Here is an 18,169-nt window from a genome sequence, read left to right on the forward strand (position 1 = left end):
TGGGGAGTAAAGAGGGAGGGTTTGATTGTATTGAGACCTGCTAGCGGTGAAACGAGGGGGAGCTTATTATGATGGGTTTTTTGGTATGATTTAGGAAGAGGAGGAGGAGGAGGAGAGAAAGGTGGGGAGTAGAGAAGGAGAGTATATTGTATGGGGGAGCAGCTAGGGGTGAAAAGAAGGGAAGTTTATTATGGGGTTTCTAGGGTGGTTCAGGATGGTAGGAGGGAACAAGAATAGGAGAGGATATATTGTAGGGGACTAGTAAGTTGACTGAGGGACGTTAGAATGGAAGAATTAGATTATTGAGGCATTTTTTTGGGGTAGTTTAGTATAGTAGGGATGAAAAAGGATATATTGTAAGGGTTTTTAGGATGGTTTGGTACGGCTGGTGAGGTTAGGAGGGAGTATATTACTGTAGGGAGCTAATGTGATAGTTTAGAGATCGTAGGGGAACGCTGGAATAAGAAACGAAGGATATATTGTCAGGCACTGTTTGGATGAGTTAAGAAAAAAAAAGTATGGATGTCAGATAAAAGCTTGGATGGATGTAAAAGGAAAATACATTGTTTTGGAAGGCTACTGGGGTGGTTCAGGGAGGGCACAGGACGCTCGGATGGGAGAGGAAGGAGGGGAGGAGGAGGAAGATGGGGCGGAGGAAGAGGTGGGGGGGTATAGCGCCTAACCACCCAAGTCCCGACACTCGCGTCAGTTGCCTCGTAGTTCTCAGCGTGGCCGCATTGACTTACATCCTCTGGGGCCTTTGTGTGACTGCCGTGGCGGACGCTTGTGCTGATCCGAGGGAGTAGTGCACGTGTCTAAGGCTTAATTATGACTAGAAGTTGTTTTTTTTCCATACATAACCTTGTGTGTGCGTGGTGACTGAGGTGTGGTACTGTGGTGGTGATGGCATGGTGAAAAGAGCTGGGATGTGTGGTGAGATGCACTAAGAGTTTACGAAAGAGTGGACACAGTGACAAAGAAGACACTTTTTTTGTGTTTTATTTGGTTATTCTTGTGTTTACTTCCCTCCCACGCCGCAAGATCAGTTTTGCAAGAGAGGAATGAACAGTGGAATGACAAAGAGTACAATTTTTGCTCTTCCTTTCGTTATTCCTGTATTTGCTCCCCTCACGCGCCGCAAGATGGTCACAGCAGGTGGTGTAGCTGTCATGCTGGTGAGTGTATGCTGCTGCAGTGCTTCAGTGCCTGGTGTGACTTGAGTTATGGTAATGGGAGCGAAGGATTGCATGCGTGTGTCTTAATTGCATGAGGTAGGTTAGGTTTGGTTGGTGGGAGTGTATGTTAGTCTTTTATCAGATATTTTTGCTTGATATCCTTGGTTTGTATCAATGGGAGTGAAGGATTGTAGGTGTGTGTCTTATTTGCATGGTTAGGTTAGGTTAGGTTAAGATGGCGAGTCTACATATTACCATTTTATTATACGATTTTACTTGGTATACAGACTGATATACTTAATTTGTGTCAGTGGGAGCGAATGGCTGTATGCGTGTTTCATATTTGTATAGATTGTGTTATGTTATGTTAGCCTTGGGAGTGAGTGTGCTTACTAAAGCTTACTTGTGTTTTATCAGATAATTTTACTAGATACACGTTAAGGAGAAACTGTTATAAATAGCTAAAAATAAGTGAAAAGCCTATACTTAAATTCAGGGTCTTAGATACATACTTAATGCACCGTTAAAATCTCCAAGTTCTTGCATGCATTTTTGGATATGTAGTAGTTAACTTAACAGAACCTTGCAGTCTCCAGTCATGCGTTGCAATAATAAGATACCTACTTAACTTAACGTTGAAATCTCCACAGTTCCTGCACTCAGTAATGTCATAGAGCGTTAACATGTCTTAAATTTGTTCTCGGCTTCTTGTACCCAAAATTAGACGCATTAATAAGATATCTACTTCAAATAACATTGAAATTTCTATATTTCTTACTCGCAGTAATATCATAGAGCGTTGAAATGTAGCTTTGAAATTCGCTCCTACCTTCTTGTATTAAATAATTAGACACATTAACGTAGTAGTGAAATCTCCACTTCCGATATTCATTACTGGATACAATCAGTGTGGAAATGACAAGTCCATTAAGTCATTGAAAACAGTGACTGAAATGTTTGGTAATTCTCTGATTGCAAGAAGGTGTTTGAGATTCGCTGTTAATATTGACTTGATAACAGGGTGTGTGTGTGTGTGTGTGTGTGTGTGTGTGTGTGTGTGTGTGTGCTAGGTTACGTTAGCTTGTGACGTGCTACTACTACAACTGCTGCTATTGATGATGATGATGATAATAATAATAATAGTAATAATAATAATAATAATAATAATAATAATAATAATAATAATAATAATAATAATAATAATAATAATGATATCCACCAACCACCACCACCAACACCACCATCACCACCACCACCACCATCACCACCACCACCATCATCATCAACACCATCACCATCACCACCATCATCAACACCACCACCACCATCGCCACCACTACCACTACTACTACCACTACCAGTACTACTACAAGACTCACTATAGGCACTTCAGCTATAAATATTTAACACTGTCATCCTTTTTAATTATAATAAGCTTCACATTCATCTTAGTCATTTTCAGCTGAGAGAAGGAGGAGGAGGAGCAGGAGAAGGAGGAAGGATGAAGGAGGAGGAGGAAGGGAAGAATGAAGGACGGTTAGATTATCCTCAAGGCTCTATTTTGCTTGAGTGGTGATGGTAATGATGATAATGATGGTGATGATGGTAATGATGGTGGTGGTGATGGTGGTGGTGGTGGTGGTGGTGGAGTGAGTAATATCAAGTTTTGTTAATAATATCTAAGAGAAGAAAAATGGTTATAGGAAATATTGGCAATTTTTCTTCTGATTTCCTCTCCTCTCCCTCCCTTCCTTCCTCCCTCCCTCTCCCATTTCCTTCCTCTCTTCCTCCATCAGTCCCTCGCTTCTCCCTTCCCTTTCCTCTTCTTCCTTTCTCTCACTCATTAATCCTTTTCCTCCTCAATTTTCTTGCCTTACTTTTTCTCCTTCTCTTCCTTTCTTTATTTTTTTCTTCCTCTTCCTTCTCCTCTCTCTTCCTCCTTTCATTTCATTTTATTCCTCGTTCTCTCGCTTCAATCTTCCTTTCCTTTCCTGTTACTTTCTTCCTCCTTCCCCCTCCTCCTTTTCCTTGTTCATTTCGCTCCCTCTCTCCCTGCCTTCCTCCCGCCACCACCACCACCACCACCACCACTACTACCACCATCACCATCCTCCTGTTACCTTTGCTTTCCTTCCTGTATTTGTTCCTCCCACTTCCTGTCCCTCTCTTACCTGTACCTACCTGGGTGAGGGGTCCGCAGGTGTCTTCCCTTCTCGCCTTGCCAACAGCCATGTGAGGGCCAACAGGTAACAGGTGTGGCGTCGTTTTATTTATTTATACTCGTATATTTATTTATTTATGTATTTATTTATTTTCATTTATGTAAGAAGTTGATAGTTTTATTTTGTATTTCTTTTATGGTGAATGGAATGGGTTAGACTTGTTTTCTTTTCTTTTTTCGTCTTTGTTTTGTCTGTGTCTGTCTCTCTGTCTGTCTCTGTTTCTCTATTTCTTTGTGTTTCTTTATGTTTGTCTGTCTGTGTTTTTTCTCTCTGTGTATCTCTGTTTCTCTCGTCTCTCGTCTCTCGTCTCTCTCTCTCTCTCTCTCTCTCTCTCTCTCTCTCCTATTACAATTCACCCCACGCCTCCACCGCCTCCTCTCTTCTCGCTAATACTGCACGTAAACAACATAAATAAACAATAAGACCTGCTACATAAGGAGACAAAATAGATTGGACAGTACATTGACTAGATGGCTTATTTGTCTCCTCTCACTCACTCCCTCACTCGCTCACTCACTCACTCACCTCATCTGTTCGCAAGAAGTGTTAGTTGTGGTGTGGCCGTGAGTGTTGTGTGTGTGTGTGTGTGGAAAATTATAATAATACTGTTCGGTTTATTTATTGGCAGCCATATCTGTTGAAAAATCTACTTGATACATATTAATTTACATATCATCATACATGCTGCATCTTTAGTATACATTAACCCTAAGGAAGTATCTAACACTATGCTATGGTTGCCACGTGGCGCCGACCAACGTGGTAGACCAGACCCGGGATGATCAAGGGGTTTGTTTCTTCTCTCTTAGCAGCGGCTCACAACTCCCGACTTACACCAGGTACCTAATCGCTGCTAGGTGAACAGGAGCTACACTGCAAAGAAGTCCGCCCAAAGACTTCTGACCTGGCCTGGGAAATGAACTCGGGACATTCCGATTGTGTGTGTGTGTGTGTGTGTGTGTGTGTGTGTGTGTGTGTGTGTGTGATATTCTAACTCACATTACTCTAACGTAACTTAACTTAACTCAACCTAAATTTACTCATCTAATTAAACCTAACGTAACTTCCTCGTATGTTTTTTGAACCCTAATGAACTTAACTAAACCAAACCTGACCAAACCAAACCAAACTTAACTTAAGGAAACCTGACCTAACCTAACCTAATCGAACCTTCCTTCCCCTGCCTTTGAACCCTAGTGAACCCTTACCTGCCTATCTCCCTTTTATCTTCTTATATTTGAACCGGTCTGAACCTCAACTCTACACGGTCGCCCTTCTCGTCTCGTATACCGCAGAAGGTAGTGGTGGTGGTGGTAGCTAGTGGTGGTGGTGGAGGGTAGTGGTGGTGGTGGTTCTCGTGGCCCTCCCTAAGTTCCCACAAGACAAGTCGCGTCCTTCCTTGAGGATTTGAGGACGCTGGACAAGGCAGAGTGTGTGAGTGTGTGTGAGTGTGCGTGAGAGCCAGTCCCAGCGAGCCCTCTCACCCTGGTCGGCTCTCTCCCTGTGTGTGTGTGTGTGTGTGTGTGTGTAGTGATGCGAAGTTCCAAGTGTCTGGCGTATTGTTATTGTTATTATTGTTTATTATTATTGTTATTGATATTATTATTATTATTATTATTATTATTATTATTATTATTATTATTATTATTATTATTATTATTATTATTATTATTATTATTATTATTATCATTACTACTACTACTACTACTACTACTACTGCTACTGCTACTACTACTACTACTACTACTACTACTACTACTACACACACACACACACACACACACACACACACACACACACACACACACACACACACATACATTAAAAGCAGCAATTCCCAAACTTTCACGGGTGTTAGTGTGTGAAGACCACCTGGCGTGTCTGGGGCGTAGCGTAGGGAGCATAGGGGAGCATGGGGGAGTGTAGGGGAGCATAGGGGTGTGGAATGAGCATTCTTGGTATACCCAGCGGGCACGACTCAAGCGCCTGAAGCTGTGAGGAAGTTGACAGTAAACAGAGTAGGTCGCGACTCCCCCTGCGGCACCTCAGAGATTGGATGGGGGTGTTTAACTGTGAGTTTCGTGACATCCCGTCAGTCTGTGTGTGGTGTTGTGTGGCCCCCTTGGCACTGGGCAGGCCGTGGTGTTCTGTGGTGTTGTGGGGTATGGTGACGCCAAGGTAAAGGAATATAAAGGAAGAGCTGTAGCAAGTTTGTTTATTTCGTTTCATTTTTATTTTCTTTTTTTTTTTTGCTGTTTTCTTCTGAGATTGATTTTTGTGATAAGTACAATCTAATATAAAGTAGGTGATTTTTTTTTTTATTGGAGGGAGATAAGAATTGTTACTACCACAACTGCTGCTTACTGACAAAAGATGCTCTCATTCACTCACTCACTCACTCATTCACTCATTCATTCACTCATTCCCTCCCTCACCCATTTTCCAGCTCACTCCCTCACACAATCCCTCACTCACTCACTCTCTCTCATTCACCTATCCCCTCACTCACTCCCTACACTCCGTCAGTCACTCACACATCAGTCAGTCTTCCCACCAAACATTCCCCAAACCACGAACACTTTCTACCTACGAGTAAATTAAGCAACATAAGTAGCAAGTAAGAGTGCCTACGTACTTAACATTCCCAAAAAACACACATAACCTTAGCATTAGTGGCAGTAAGAGTGGCTGTGGTGGTGGCGGTGGTGGTGGTGGCGGTAGCGGGGCGAGACCACAGCTATCATGGAAACCGAAGCGAGGAAAGGATGTGAAGGAGCGAGGGAGGAGGTTGAAACTTTTTGCAATGCTGTGAAATTCCTGATGTTTTTTGTATGGAGTGAGTGAGTAAGTGCGTTGTTTTTGTTTTGTATGCATTTTGTATGCTGGTGTCGAGAGGAAGAGGAGGAGGAACAGTCTGAGGAGGGAGGGATAGGATGAAGAATGGTAAAAGGAATAGGAGAAGTGAATCCTATGAAATTTGTGTAGTTTTTGTATTGAATAAGTAATTGTATTTTTTTTTTTTTTTTTTGGTGTGTGTGTATGAGTATTGTTGGTAGTGTGGAAAAGGAATAGGATGAGAATGAACAGGAGGAGAAGTAGGAAGAATAAGAAGAGAAGAAATGTCCTCTTTCTTTAGTCCTCCCTTCCCTCCTTTGCATGAAGTGAATGACCATTGCTTTTGTTTTGCATGTAGGAGTATTGTTAGTGTATAAGAGGAGGAGGAGGAGGAGAAGAGGTGGGAAGAAGAATAATAGGAGGATAAGGAGTGTTTTTCTTTAATCCTCCCTTTCAAGAACCCTCGCAATTTTGTACTTAATCAATCTAGAGCCCAAAAACTGTAGTTCCCTTATACATAGTACCCTGACAAGCCTAGTGCTGGGAGTGGGAGGTTCTAGAGACGTGGAGATAGGCTGAGGCCAGTACTAGAGAGGACAAGGGAATGAATGTACTTACAAGGGATGCGAAGAGAGATTAGTGAAATGCTTTGTTTTCTATTTTCTCTCACCCTCCCTGTGCCTTCCCTCCGTTTGTATTTGACCTTGTTATGAGGGGAGAGAGAGTAAACACACACACACACACACACACACACACACACATAAAAAAAAAGACGAAAAAACACTACTAGCTTTCCCTTATGAGTTGAGAGAGCGCTCCCATCACCACCTCCTCCTCCTCTTCTTCTTCCTCCTCCCCCTACCCCTCCTCCTCCTTCTCCTCTTCCTCCTCCTCCTCTTGGTTTGGCGTTCCCGGGGGCACAAGACCGGTTAGGTGACGCCTTCATTTGGCACAGAGCGCTTGGTGTATATTTCTGCTTGAAGTTTTAATGATCGGCGCGCCCTCGAGGCATGGATGTGCTGGGGAAGGGATGGGAACGCCGCCCTGGTGTTGTTGCTGTTGGTGGTGGTGGTGGTGGTTGTGTCCGCTGTGTAGGGCTAAGAATTCTAAGAGAAGGGGATATAACAGATTGGACATATTTACTGGTGGGGATGCTAGGTGGAAGTGTGTGTCATTCAGGGACTGCCACGTGTAGGCATGATGGCTTGTTGCAGCTTCCCTTATGTTCTTATGTTCTTATATGGGAGGACACACACACACACACACACACACACACACACACACACACACACACACACACACACACACACACACACACACACACACACACACACACACACACACACACACACACACACACACACACACACACACACACACACACACACACACACACACACACACACACACACACACACACACACACACACACACACACAAAGAAAGCCCATACATTAACCCCCTCCGTCTGCTTCTCCTTCAGAAGTCGCTATGCTGAAGCACGCCAGCCCCCTGAGGTCCTCTCCCGGCCAGCCCCGCACCACCCCGGACGAGGACGCTCCCGCAGAGGACCACCTCAACCTACGGGACTCGTACAGTGAGCGCGGCGTGGACTGCGACAGCCTGGTGGTGCCTGCGTCCTTCGCGCAGGCTGAGAAGGCGGCAGGCTACCAGGTGGGGACGTGGTCAGGGGTGTCGCAGGCCAGTGTGCGCCGCGGCCTGTCCTTCAGCTCCCGCCGCGCCCCTGACGCCCTCTCCTTCAGGTCAGTACGCAGCGAGGGACAGCCCGCCTCGCCAGACTCAGGGCCGCCCGCCAGCTCCAGCATGACCAACGTGGCGGCTCTTAGGAGGGAGGAGGTGGCGCGGGGGTGCGAGAGCGGCATGCAGTACCTTAAGGGCGACATGCCGAGCCTCAAGAGTCTGCTGCGGCTGCCTGGGGTGCGAGGTCACGCCAAGATCATCGAGGTCACCAAGGACGGGGTGCTGCTCTCCCCAGAGACTCTGAGCCTCAACTCCGCTGACAGCTTCTTCTCGGCCCACAGCGGCAGGACCTCCTCCAGGAGCTGGTCCTCCAACACTTCCTCCAACTCCAGCGGCACCAACGCCTCCTCGGGATCTAACTCATCCACCTCGGAGCCCGCCTCGGTGAGTGCCTCTTCACTCCGCCACTCCTTCTTTTCCTCTCGCCGTTTTCCTACAGTGAGGGGTCGACGCCACTCACGAATCTCCACTCCCTGTAACCTGTACGTGCCTCCACTGCTGCACTCTTAGTATGTGCCTCTAGACTTCACCACTCCCTATAAACTGTACCACCACTTCAGAATTCTCCTTAGTACTTCTGTACCCCCACCACTCCTTGTAAACTGTAGACTGTATACGATCACTTCGAAACCCTCAGTACCCTTACAACACCACCACACTATAAACTGTAAACTGTAAGACCTCTTCCCACCACTCCCTGTAAACTGCATACGACCACTTCAGAACCCACCCCAATACCTCTACAGCCCCGCCACACTGTAAACTGTAAACTGTAGCCCATCTGTTCAATCGCCCTCGGGTCCTCACTCTACCCTATGCATTTACTTAACCACACACTTCCAGAATATGCGGCTGGATGGACTGGAGGGAGCGGGTGGGCGGGTGTGGGTGGGCGTGGGTGTGGGTGTGTGTTGCAGTGAATGTGCGTGAGACATTTCCACTTCCTTGTCCGGTTGCGTTGTGGCGTGACGCTCTTGGGGTGGTGGTGGTGGTGGTGGTGGTGGTGGTGATGATGATAATGGTGGTGATTCACGGATAGGGGTGATGAAGGATAGTGAGGGAAGGATAAGTGACGTGTCTGCAGGGTGTGGTAAGACTATACACAATACATTATACATGGCAACCTTGATGTGTGTGTGTGTGTGTGTGTGTGTGTGTGTGTGTGTATGTATGTATGTATTCTATCCATGAAGCTGAGACAAACATACTCTCATTTCCCCACCATGAGTACGTACATTTGTCCTCACGCCTCATTCATCCTCATCACTCCCACACACTCATCCTCCTCGCATCTTTGAGTAGGACTAGACAAAATCACACAAGATAACCAAACAGCAGCAGACCTTCAGGCTCTTGCATGACTGCTTGGGAACGAACAGTAATAGTTGAAGAGACAATAACACAACATAAGAGACAGGAGGAGGAGGAGGAGGAGGAGGAGGAGGAGGAGGAGAAATACAAAGGACAAACAGCAACAGAGGTCCTTACTAGGCTGTCTACATAACCATCTCACACTAACTATTAGAGGAAGAGACGGGATAGCAAATTAGAGAAGGAGAAGAAGAAAAAGGAGAGGGAATACAAAGGAAGACAAACTGCAACAGAGGTCCTTACTAGGCTGTTTGTAACTACTCCAGACAGATTACTAATGGAAGAAGAGGAAGAGGCAGAAGAGGAAGAAGAGGAGGAGGAGGAGGAGGAGGAAAAAAAATCATACGTGCCACCATCTCCAGCTGTCACACTTCCGGTCCTCGCTGACCTTTCAACTTTGAAGGTCAATAAACCACTCACTCGAGGTCACGGAGAATGGGGGGAGGGAGAAGCCGCCCTGGGCACGTCTGTGTGTGTGTGTGTGTGTGTGTGTGTGTGTGTGTGTGTGTGTGTGTGTCAGGATTTTTGTGGTGAGGCCTCCATGACCCAGAGGAGGAGGTGGAAGGAGAGGAGGTGGTGGTGAAGGAAGTGGTGGAGGAGGAGGAGACAGCTTTATTGTATTCGTGAATGTTTTGGCCAAGATGAAAAGATAGACGAAAAATGGTTATTATCGAAGTCATCATTATCATCATGAATGTTGGAGGAAACACAGAGACGGGCTAGTCGTTCCAGAGTTTATCGGTAAAACGAAAGATTTAGAACACTGATTAAGTCTTTCATTAGGGAGGTAGACAGAATAGGGATGAAAGAAACCAGACAACCTTAGTAGGAGGAAATACAAAAGCAGGCAGGGAGTTCCAGAGTTTACCAGTGAAGGGAATGACAGACTAAGTACAATAGTCAACTCTTGTATTAGGAAGGTGAGAAAAGATAAAAAAAAAAAGAGAAAAACTCTAGTAAGAGGAAATACAGAAGCAGGCAGGGAGTCCAAAAGTTCACCGCACGACAGACTGAGAACACAGACCAACTCTTGCATTAGGAAATACATACGCTTCTGCCTCGTGTCCAGTTAGCGCGCACGGCAGCTGTCATTGCAGTGAAGCGGTGCACGTGGCGGCCAGACCCGGTAATAGCTGTCTGCTGCGCCACCAGGGCCTGCGGCAGCGTCTGGGAGGGAGCGAGGGGGTGGAGGGCGTATGGGTGGGGTGGGGGCGAAGGGCGTGGCGACTTGTGACCGCCACCTGGCCTGGGGACGCGGCGCTCACCAGGTGGACAGGTAGACGAGAGCAGGACCCGACCACCCTGCATGGAATGGTAATTAGGGCGTGATGGTGAAGGGTGGAGGGAGAGAGAGGGGGTGAAGGGGGGGGGAGGGAGTGTTCAGTAAGTGGAGGGTGAAGGGTGGAAGATGGAGGTGAGAATCAGGGAGAGGAGGAGAGGGTAAATGGAAGGTGCAGGGTGGGGGTAGAGGTGGAGGGAGGGAGGAAGAGAGGAAAGTGGAGGAAAGAAAAGTGTGGGGAGAGAAAGAACATAAGAATAGATAGAATGAGATTAGAGCATGGGAGAGAAGATGGGGAGAGAGAAAGAGTGGGAGAGGAAAATTAAGTGGAGGGAAAGAAGAGTGGAGAGAAAGAAAGATAAGTAGATACAATAAGATTAGCGAATAGGAGAGAAGGCGGAGAGAAAAAAAAGATGAACAGATGCAGAAAATATAAGAAGATGAAGATAGAAACAAATACAGGAGTGGATAAAAAGTGGAAGAATGATGTAGGATAGAGTGAATGAGAGGTGGAAGGGTGGAGGAGGGCCATGGAAGTGGATAGAAGTGGAACAGAGTAGGAAACAGTGAGGCAATGAAGGGAGAGGAGGAGGAGGAGGAGGAGGAGGAGGAGGGGGAGGAGGAGAAGGCCGCGGTCCGTCGACGAGTTAAATTGGGGGTGAGTCAGGATGGGCGTGCGTGCGTGAATGCGCGGAGGGGGGAGGGAAGGGAGTGGGGGGGCGTGACAATGGGGAAAGGGAGGTGAAGGGAAAGGTGGAGGGAGAATGGAGGGTGGGGGGGGGGGGGCGTCACGCTGTCCGGCAATGTGTCTGTCTCATTTCCTTCTTTTCTCCCTTTCTCTCCAATTCTCTCTTTCTCTCTCATTCTCTTTCTTCCATTTTTTCTGTCATTTCTTATCTTTAAAGTGAATCTTGTTTCCTCCTCTCTCATTCTCACTATTTCATGTTTTTCTTTCTCTTTTTTTTCTCTCTCCCATTTAGTGCCTTCCCCTCTCTCTGTCTCCCTTTCTTTCTTCACCCTTCACAGTGCCTCTCCTTCTCCTCCCTCCCTTTCCTCCCCTCTTCCTTCCCCTTCCTTCTTTTCTTCCTCTTTCCTTCTATACATTTCTCTTTTCCTTCCTTATCTACTCTTTCTTTCTCTTCATTTCCTTACAGTTCTCCTTCTTCTTCCATTCTTCTCCTTATCTCCCTATTCCAAACAGCTTTCTTTTTTTTCATTTCCTTTCCTATCATTCCCTTCCTTTCCCCTTTCTTTCTGTGGCTCTCTCCTTCCCCCTCCTCCTCCCTTCCTCCTTGCCTGCTCCCTTGTGCCTTCCGTCCTTCCTCCTCCTCCTCCTCCTCATCCTCCTCCTTTTTCACTTTCCTAACCTAAATTAAGACGAGTTTCATGAGCAGTTTCACTATTAAATTCCCTCAGACCAGGACCTGAAATTCTACGTTTTTTTTTTTATTTGTCATTATTTTGTATCGTTAGTATTTTTTTTTTTTTATGTACTTGGTCTGTTTATTTTCTCTCGTCCATCACTTAGGGAAGGAAGCTGAATTGATATATTTGTACACATATTGTGATGGCTTGCTTTCCATAGGTATTTATTTGTTTATCTATTTGTTTATCTATCTATTTGTCCATCTATCTATCCATGTATCTGTCTGTCTATCTATCAATCTATCTATCTATTTATCTATCTTTTCATCTACCCACTTAATTATTTATTGACGTATGTATTCATGCATTTATTTATCTATCTATCTATCTGTATATCTGTTTGTCTATCTGTCTACTTATCTATCCATCTGTTTACATTTAGGCTTGTTACCCACGCAAAGAAAAACCTACCATTTTCTTTTGTTTATTCATTCATTCATTTATTTATTTCGTCTATGTATTCAGCTCGTCTATTTACTCAATGAGGCGGAAAGGTGATGGAGTTGATTTGCTTCACTCTCGCCTCTTGATAGTTTGGGGCAGCCTCGTGGTGTTGGTCTGCTGGTCCCTCCTGTGGTCTCCCTCGCGGTCTCTCTCATGGTCTCATTCAAGTGTTATAGTAGTCAAAGAACCCGTTGGTCAGCCTAGCCACTCTCTCTCTCTCTCTCTCTCTCTCTCTCTCTCTCTCTCTCTCTCTCTCTCTCTCTCTCTCTCTCTCTCTCTCTCTCTCTCTCTGAATCTGAATCTGTAAATATTTATTTTATATTTATTTGTCTATCTTTTCCTTTGCGTGTGTGTGTGTGTGTGTGTGTGTGTGTGTGTGTGTGTGTGTGTGTGTGTGTGTGTGTGTGTGTGTGTGTGTGTGTGTGTGTGTGTGTGTGTGTGTGGATGGCTGGGTACAGTTCGGAAGTAACTACCACCACCACCACCACCACCACTACTACTACTACTACTACTACTACTACTACTACTACTACTACTACTACCATATTTTTATTACCTGTGGGGTCCTTGGCGCGGTCCCCTTACCTGTGGTGTTGTGTTACCTGGGTTGCCTGTGATGGGTGACGCTGCCCTGCCTCGCACCTTTGTCCTTCCCTCCCCCTCCCCACTTCCTTTCTCCACTGTGCCATCTATCCCCTATTCCTTTCTCTCTCTCTCTCTCTCTCTCTCTCTCTCTCTCTCTCTCTCTCTCTCTCTCTCTCTCTCTCTCTCTCTTTCCTTCCTCCTTTATTCTTTTTTCTACTTATCCTTATCGTCTTTCCATTATTTTTCTTTCCCCAGTCTTCCATCTATTCTCTGTTTCCTTCTCTACTTTCTCCTCTATTCTTTGCTTTCTCTCTCTTCATCAATTTTCTTTTACTTTCGTCTCTTTTATTCTTCTTTTCCATTCTCCAGTATTTCCTATTCTTTTCTCAACTCTCTCCTTAATTTCTTTCTTCCTCTCTTTACATCCTCTTCCACTTTCCCTCATCTCTTTCTTATTCCCCGCTTTACTTCACTTGCAATAAATACCACTTCATTAAAAATTTTCAAGGTATTTAATTTTATTTGCCTTATTTTGAGTCTTTCTTCAGGTATTATAGTGAGGGATGGAGTAGGTGGGTGGGGAGAAAGCCTTCTTATTTTTTTATCCTTGCCTCTTGTCCTTATATTCATTTCATTAATAACTTTCAAGGTACTTAATTTTATCTGCGGTATTTTGAGTCTTTTTTTTTTCAGGTATTACAGTGAAGGAGGAGGTGGGTGGGTGGGGGGAGTGCCTTCTTTCTTTTTTGTCCTTGCCTTGTATTCACTTAGGCAGGTCTTTCACTTTTAATAAATATCTCTTCATTATTTTCTCTTTTTTTTTTTTTTTTCTTCTTCAGATATTATAGTGAAGGAGGAGGAGGTGGGTGGGGGGAAAGCCTTCTCACTTTTTTGTCCTTTTCTCCTACCGGTATTACAAAGCGTCCACTCAAGCAGGTAATCTCGTTAGGGGTTTCAGTTACCTGCTGCTGGTGTGGTCCTCTCCTTAGCAGTCTTCTCCCCTTAAACCTCTCCTCTCTCTCCCTCCCTCACTCTCTCTTTCTCTTTCTCTCTCTCTCTCTCTCTTCCTTCTCCAGATTCCTTCTTCTTTCTTCCCTCTCTCCTTCAGAAACCCCCTTTCTTTCCCTTCTTCCTTTTCTTTTCTTTCTTTCCACCACCACTGACCGCATGTGTGTGTGTGTGTGTGTGTGTGTGTGTGTGTGTGTGTGTGTGTGTGTGTGTGTTTCTATATACAGTACTTAGGGTCAATAAACTATCTGTCTATCTATCTACTTATATGTGTGTGTGTGTGTGTGTGTGTGTGTGTGTGTGTGTGTGTGTGTGTGTGTGTGTGTGTGTGTGTGTGTGTGTGTTTCTATATACAGTACTTAGGATCAATAAACTATCTCTCTATCTATCTACGTGTGTGTGTGTGTGTGTGTGTGTGCGTGTGTGTGTGTGTGTGTGTGTGTGTGTGTGTGTGTGTGTGTGTGTGTGTGTGTGTGTGTGTGTGCGTGTGTGCGTGCAGCGAAGGTCAAATAGTAGTAATATACACTAGCCACTGCGGCACCTGTGGGCGTCAGTTGGTGGGCGTGGGCGTGGTGGAGGGTTTGGGGGACGCACCTGCCACTAATCACCCCACACACACCTGGCGCCCATCACACACCTGCAGCACACCTGACATGTATGTTTTCCTTTCCTATTGTAAGGCAAACTATTACATATATTTTTTTCTTTCTTTTTTTGGTTCCTATCTTCTCGTTCTTCTTCCCTTGTGTCTTCTCGTCTTTTGCTTCTGTTTTTTTTTTTTTTTCCCCGTTCATCTGTTTCCTTCAATTCTTCACCTTTTTTCCGGTGTTTTTTCCCTCACTTATTCCTTCCCGTCTGTTGTTTCTTTACTTTTTGGATCTGGTCTTCCCGCTCCTCTGTTTCCTTCCCTTCAGTTCTTCCCGTTGCTTCACTTCCTTCAGTTGTGTTTTCCCATCTCTTATGTCCAGTTTGTTCTTGTGTCTACTCTTCACGTTCTTCTATTTCCTTCTGCTATTCTCGTTCTTCCCGCTCCTCTACTGCCGCTACCGTTTCTTCCCGCGGTACTCCAGCATTCCTCTCGCTGTCCTTTTCCTTTTCCTTCTCCTTCCTCCCTACCCTCAACGGCCCAACGGTTCTCGTGGCACACACACACACACACACACACACACACACACACACACACACACACACACACACACACACACACACACACACACACACACACACACACACACACACACACACACACAGACACACAGGAGGAAGAGGAGGAAGAGGAGGAGGAAGAAGAATAATAAGAGGAAGAAGAGTAACAGTAAGAGAAAAAAAAAGAAAAAAAGAAAAAAACATATGAATAAGATAACATATGATTCGAAACACACACACACACACACACACACACACACACACACACACACACACACACAGGAACAAGAGGAAGAGGAAGAAAAAGAAGTAGAGGTAGAAGAAACAAGAAAAAAAGTGAATAACTAACATAACACCCACCCACCTACCCACACACACACACACACACACACACACACACCTTCCCACGATCATGCTACACCACGCCTCGCCCCGTGAACTCAGGTAACCCCAGTACACACCTTGGCGGGGCGGGGCAGGGAACGCAAACTGGGGCGGGACCTAACCGACCTAACACTCCCTCACTCTTACGGGGCACAGAAGCTCGTTTTCTTTACCCCACTCGCTTTTTCCGATCTGTAACACTGAGCGAGAGAAGAAGTACCGTATTCTGAAACACTTCTGGGCCGCACCTCCACTACATTTAAAAGGCTCTAGTTGAAGTTTTATGCGATTTTAAGTGTTTTTTTGCGGTTCTAATGACAGATTAACGAGATTTTTACATTACCAAAAGGATAAACACACACAAGAAACCGTCTAATCATCTCTGGGCTTCGAAAATACTCGTGATGAAGTGATACGGGTTTTTAAGAATGATTTTTATGGTTCTTGTGACAGATTAACAAGATTTCTGCATTATTAATAGGAGAAACACTCTTAAGAATGCGGCTAATCATCTTTTTGGCCTTGGAAAATAGTCGTGGTGAATTCTAATCATCTCTGGCCTTTGAAAATACTCGTGGTGAAGTGACACTGGGGTTTTTAAGGATGTGTTTATGGCTCTAGTGACAAATTAACAAGATTTCTTCATTATTATTAGGAGAAACACTCTTGACAACATGGCTAATTACCTATGTGGCCTTGGAAAATAGTCGTGGTGAGAGAGCAAAGCGCTTCAGAATACCGGCCTTTTTAACAAGTGACACGGGTTTTGAAGGTTGTTTTTACCGTTCTAATGACAGGTGAACAAGATTTTTACATTATTAATAGAAAAAACACTCTTAAGGACCTTGCTCATCATCCCTGTGGCCTTTGAAAATAGTTACGGCGAGAGAGAGAGAGCAAAGCGTTTCAAAATATGGGCCCAGGTAAGGAGCGACCGAGAGACTAGAGACTCTTCCACCTTGCTTCCTGTGACGGTGGTGGTGGTGGTGGTGGTGACGGCTCTCGAACTGGTGACGGGAACTGGGACGCTGGGTACAGGAGGGGAGGGGAGGGGAGGGTATTGGGGCATGGGAGGGGTTGGCTAAAGGACAAAGGGAAGAATGGAGAGCTGTGTTTCCGCCCCACTTGCTTCTTGTATGGAAAGTGACCATTTACCTCCTCCTCCTCCTCCTCCTCCTCCTCCTCCTCCTCCTCCTCCTCCTCCTTTCTTCCTTCCTTTCCTTCTTCAACAGGTGTGCTCCTCATCATCATCATTCTCTTCCACAGGTGTTTCTCCGTTCTTCTCTCCTTTCTTTTCTACAGGTGTTTTCGTCCTCCTCCTCCTCCTCCTCCTCCTCCTCCTCATCTTCATTATTAACAGGAGAAGCACTCTTGAGAACCCATCTGATAATCTCTGTGGCCTTTAAAAATAATGGTGAGAAAGCGAAGCGTTTCAAAATACGGCCTTTTGAATAACTTACACGGGTTTTTAAGGGTGTTTTTACGGTTCCAGTGACAGGTTAACAAGATTTCCACATTATGAACAGAAGAAACACTCTTGAGAACCCGGCTAATCATCTCAGTGGCCTTTGAAAATAGTCGTGGTGAGACATCGAAGTGTTTCAAAATGTTGGCCTTCTTTTCTGAGTAGGAGGGGAGAGCCACAGTGCAATATAGAGTCAGTGTCCTGCTGTGGGAAGGTTGGGGCAGTGTTGCGGTGAGTGAGGCAGGGGTGAAAGTGTTCATTGAGGCAAGCGGAAGGAAGGAAGGAAGGAAGGAATGAAGGAAGTGGATAATTACCTCCCTAACGCCGTCCGGTCCTATACCAGGGTGAACCGTGACTGTTGAGTGAACCTGTTATGCGGTACAGCACTCTGAACCATGCGAACCACACCTTTTTGACTGCTAAGATTATTGTGTGTGAGAACCAGTCTTAAGTTATGAAGCAGATGCCGCAAATAACCATAAGTATATTAGAACCAGTTTTACGGTTCGTTATATGTACCAGAACCCGTTTTGTTTATGCTATGAACCGCAATGAATTTTAAATACGTTAGAACCAGTTTCATGTATACTATGAACTAAAACACTGCCTAGAATTGTGAGCGTATTAGAACCAACCTTAATAGAGTGTAATAGAGTCAGTTTTATTTACACTAATAACCAAACCTATGTCAAGAACCAGTCTCAGGATGCCCTATGAACCAAAACACTAACAAGAACCATACAAACACTAACAGAACCAATCATATTTATTCTAAGAACCAGACTAAGAACAACCATACACACTACCAGAACCACTTATAATCATTCTATGGACCAACGCACATACAAAAGCCACATACATACATACATACATACATACATACATACATACATACACACCTAAAACCATCTTCCTAATGAGCCACGACCCACAATAAGACTGAAACAAGGTCATTGAGGCCACGCACATACAAATCACCACGTTCAAAAGGTCAGTTGAAGTCACGAGGTCAGGTGAGGTCAGATTAGGTCACACAGGATGTTGGTGGGGCATTTTTGAGGTCACGTGT

At 45.1% G+C, this 18,169-nt stretch overlaps 1 protein-coding gene across 2 annotated transcripts in view; it reads left to right on the forward strand.

The window, feature by feature from the left end:
- Window positions 1-674: 674 nt before the first annotated feature.
- The window catches only part of LOC135109753 (uncharacterized), a 28,106-nt gene continuing 10,611 nt past the window's right edge, over window positions 675-18,169 (forward strand). The window contains exons 1-2 of one of the 2 annotated variants that reach the window (XM_064021356.1): window positions 675-1,175; window positions 7,719-8,377. In XM_064021356.1, coding sequence (XP_063877426.1) covers window positions 7,724-8,377 — 654 coding nt within the window. In that variant the 5' untranslated portion in view covers window positions 675-1,175; window positions 7,719-7,723. Of the gene's footprint in view, window positions 1,176-7,715; window positions 8,378-18,169 lie in introns of both variants that reach the window. The other variant, XM_064021355.1, reaches the window with a different exon arrangement.

The sequence above is a fragment of the Scylla paramamosain genome, chromosome 19 (genome assembly GCF_035594125.1).
Source record: "Scylla paramamosain isolate STU-SP2022 chromosome 19, ASM3559412v1, whole genome shotgun sequence".
NCBI classification, from domain to species: domain Eukaryota; kingdom Metazoa; phylum Arthropoda; class Malacostraca; order Decapoda; family Portunidae; genus Scylla; species Scylla paramamosain.